Raw genomic sequence first — 2,862 nt, 5'->3', positions numbered from 1 at the left:
GGAGGTGAAGTGGGAGGGGGAGGGGGTCCACCTTAAGGCAGTGGAGGTGAAGTGGGAGGGGGAGGGGGTCCACCTTAACTGGGCTGCAGCCCTGGGAAAGGACAAAGGCAAATGTGAGAGAGGTGACACCTATGGGTACCAAGACACAGGAAGCCCCACCAGTCAGCACAATTCATCTAAAGATATGAGACCTGGAAGAAATATCGCCAGAAAACATTTTTAAATAAGCTGCAAAGTTGAATACGTTATCTTTAAACATTCTTATTTGGAGAGATCTATACTATAAAACCAACAGCTTGCACTTTTTTTTTTAATTGAAGAGACATTATAAAAGGTTGAAAAATGGTCACTTTGACCCATTCTAGATAAAATGTGAATGACTGGATGCTTATTGAAAGCAAGTTGGCGCAATCAAAAGCTAGTTGAGATTTTTTTCCAAAGAGCATCTGAAATAAAAAAACACTGCCTAGTGATTTCTAACCACTAAAGCCAAAATCTTACTTGTGTAATTAATGACGGAGGTTGAAATGGAAACTTAATTTCAAGTTAGCTAAAGGTCACTCCCAAACTTGTGACACTCAGGGTAAGAGTAAAATGCAGGCGACAACCATAACAGCAGGGCTAGACTCGAGACATGTGTTCTGATTTGTAAAGTGTGTGTGTGTGTGTGTGTGTGTGTGTGTGTGTGTGTGTGTGTGCGCGCGCGCGCGCGCGTGCATGTGGTGTGTAAACCGACCATTAACATTCATAGCAAAATAAGACTTAAAAAACAAACTGTGTATAAATCTCATCATGACTCAGTTCCAGGAGAGGTCCGGCTCTCTTTCGACAAGGAATCAACCGTGTGAGCAATCCAATCACCAGCCCGGTAATAAGACGCATCCCAGAACTGCCATCGCTCACTCAGCCTGGGAAAACCACAGCATCTTAGGAAGGACGCTCACTCAGGAAGCCTCGATGCACCCCGGGCTAGCTACTCTCGGTTACACTTAAAATCAGAACTGCATAAACAAGCGCAGTATTAGTCACACTTGTGTAACTTATTCCGTTTCACCGCAGCCAGAAGAGATCTGCATGTGATCCCATTTAAACCAGCGAAACATCTGGAAATGTGGAAACTATTCTGTACAGCACAAGAGGACCACACGTTCGCTGTGACTGAGGTCAGCCCCGGGGAGGAGCGGAGGGGTGAGCTCGCTGGAGACACCGTACTTACAATGAAGCCAAGCTTTTTATAATCCCGCGTGTACATGGACTTGCGTTTCTCCATGCTGCCGCTGCTGTTATTCGGCTCCGACTCGGCATCGAAAGCAATTCTTCGAAGTTCAAAGATGATGTCTCTCTGAGCCTGAAGGAGTTAGAGAGAGGGAAAAAGGCATAAAGGAAAGCTGCTTTCACTGTGTGCTGTGACATAAGAACCCCGCTTTCCCCAGAGTCTAAGTGAATCACTGCACTCAGGCAAAGCCGAGAAGAGATGACCCATGCCCTAAGTGAGAGAAGGCTCTCTGTGCTGTGAGGGCTTGGCACTGATCTACAGCTGTCCTTCAGCCAAGTCCCTTGCAGTTCTGATAACAATTAGCCAGGGCAATCCTACGTAAAAGCCCCAAACACAACGCAAGGGCCGTGACGGGAGGAGGCTAGGTCGGAGAATCTGTGAGCAATGCTCTGTCTGAAGCAGAGTAAGAGGCACACAAGGTTGGTGAGCAGCATTTGAGCTTTGATGGATCTCTCACCCCACCAAGGCCTGACTCATAGAAACTACCACACCGTAAAAATAAAGGGAGAGCCCAAAGACAGAAACAATGCCACGTGGACTTTCAAGGGTGTATGTCTGGTTACAGACATACGTGGGGTATCGCTCAGCCTCAGACAGGAGCGAATTCTAATACATTACCATATAAAACAACCTTGCAAGTATGCTGTAGGACTGTGTCTTCTAGAAATATCAGGGAAGTTACAACAATGAAGTCTCACCAACGTGGCTGCCAAAAGAACACCTGAACGAACAAGGACAACGCCAAGAGACGGTGCTGACGTGGAGGGGAAGCTCCCAAGCCTCCGCCTGCGCAGACAACTACAGGAAACTAAGGGACACTAAGTGTGGGGAAGCAGTCTTCCCCAGGGAAGAGCACACCAACTGGTTATCCAGTACCCGATGGTCAGCACACACAAATCACACACACACAAGTCACGTTATATGGATGGACAAGGTTGTATGTATGTACTTCAAAACACACACACACATACATAAAAAGAGCTAAAGAAAAAGAGGCCATGAATTTGAGAGCAAGGGAAGTAGGTACATAGGAGGGACTGGAGGAAGGAATGGGATGCAGAAACAATGCAATTGTACTGTAATCTAAGAAATGAAAAATAATACCAGCCTGGTCTACAGAGCTAGTTCCAGGACAGGCTCCAAAGAAACAGAGAAACCCTGTCTCGAAAAACCAATAATAATAATAATAATAACAGTGTAGAATAGTCTAGCTACAAAGTGACAAGTATTTTTTTACTTATTGGGTCTTCCTAAAGTAGTCAAATTAAAAGGGACAGGAGGCAGAGCAGCGATTTAGAGGGAGCCAGAAGGGCAGGGAGCAATGGGAGGAGAGCAAATATGGTTTCTTGGGTACAGAAATTCAGTTTGGCAACAAAAAAAAAGAGGCCTGGAGATGACCGCAGCAAGATTTACAGGAGTGTGAATGCAGTTACTGGTTAAGATGATAAATCAATAAACAGGAGGAAGAGTTTCCAAAGAGTGCCGCTCCATACTAAGATGCACTGACCCCTCCCTCCACACTAAGATGCACTGACCCCTCCCTCCACACTAAGATGCACTGACCCCTCCCTCCACACTAAGATGCA

The 2,862-nt window shown here is 46.0% G+C and overlaps 1 protein-coding gene across 5 annotated transcripts in view; it reads right to left on the bottom strand.

Annotated features, from left to right (window-relative positions):
* Elmo1 (engulfment and cell motility 1) overlaps positions 1-2,862 on the bottom strand; it is a 532,260-nt gene that overhangs the window by 321,883 nt on the left and 207,515 nt on the right. For all 5 annotated transcript variants that reach the window (XM_026777428.1, XM_005369890.2, XM_026777430.1 and 2 more), the window contains one exon: positions 1,217-1,348. In XM_026777428.1, coding sequence (XP_026633229.1) covers positions 1,217-1,348 — 132 coding nt within the window. The remainder of the gene's footprint in view (positions 1-1,216; positions 1,349-2,862) is intronic.

The sequence above is a fragment of the Microtus ochrogaster genome, unplaced genomic scaffold (assembly GCF_000317375.1).
Source record: "Microtus ochrogaster isolate Prairie Vole_2 unplaced genomic scaffold, MicOch1.0 UNK66, whole genome shotgun sequence".
Taxonomy (NCBI): Eukaryota; Metazoa; Chordata; class Mammalia; order Rodentia; family Cricetidae; genus Microtus; species Microtus ochrogaster.
Note: the sequence above shows the minus strand (reverse complement) of the source record. Positions and strands in the feature narration are given on the sequence as shown.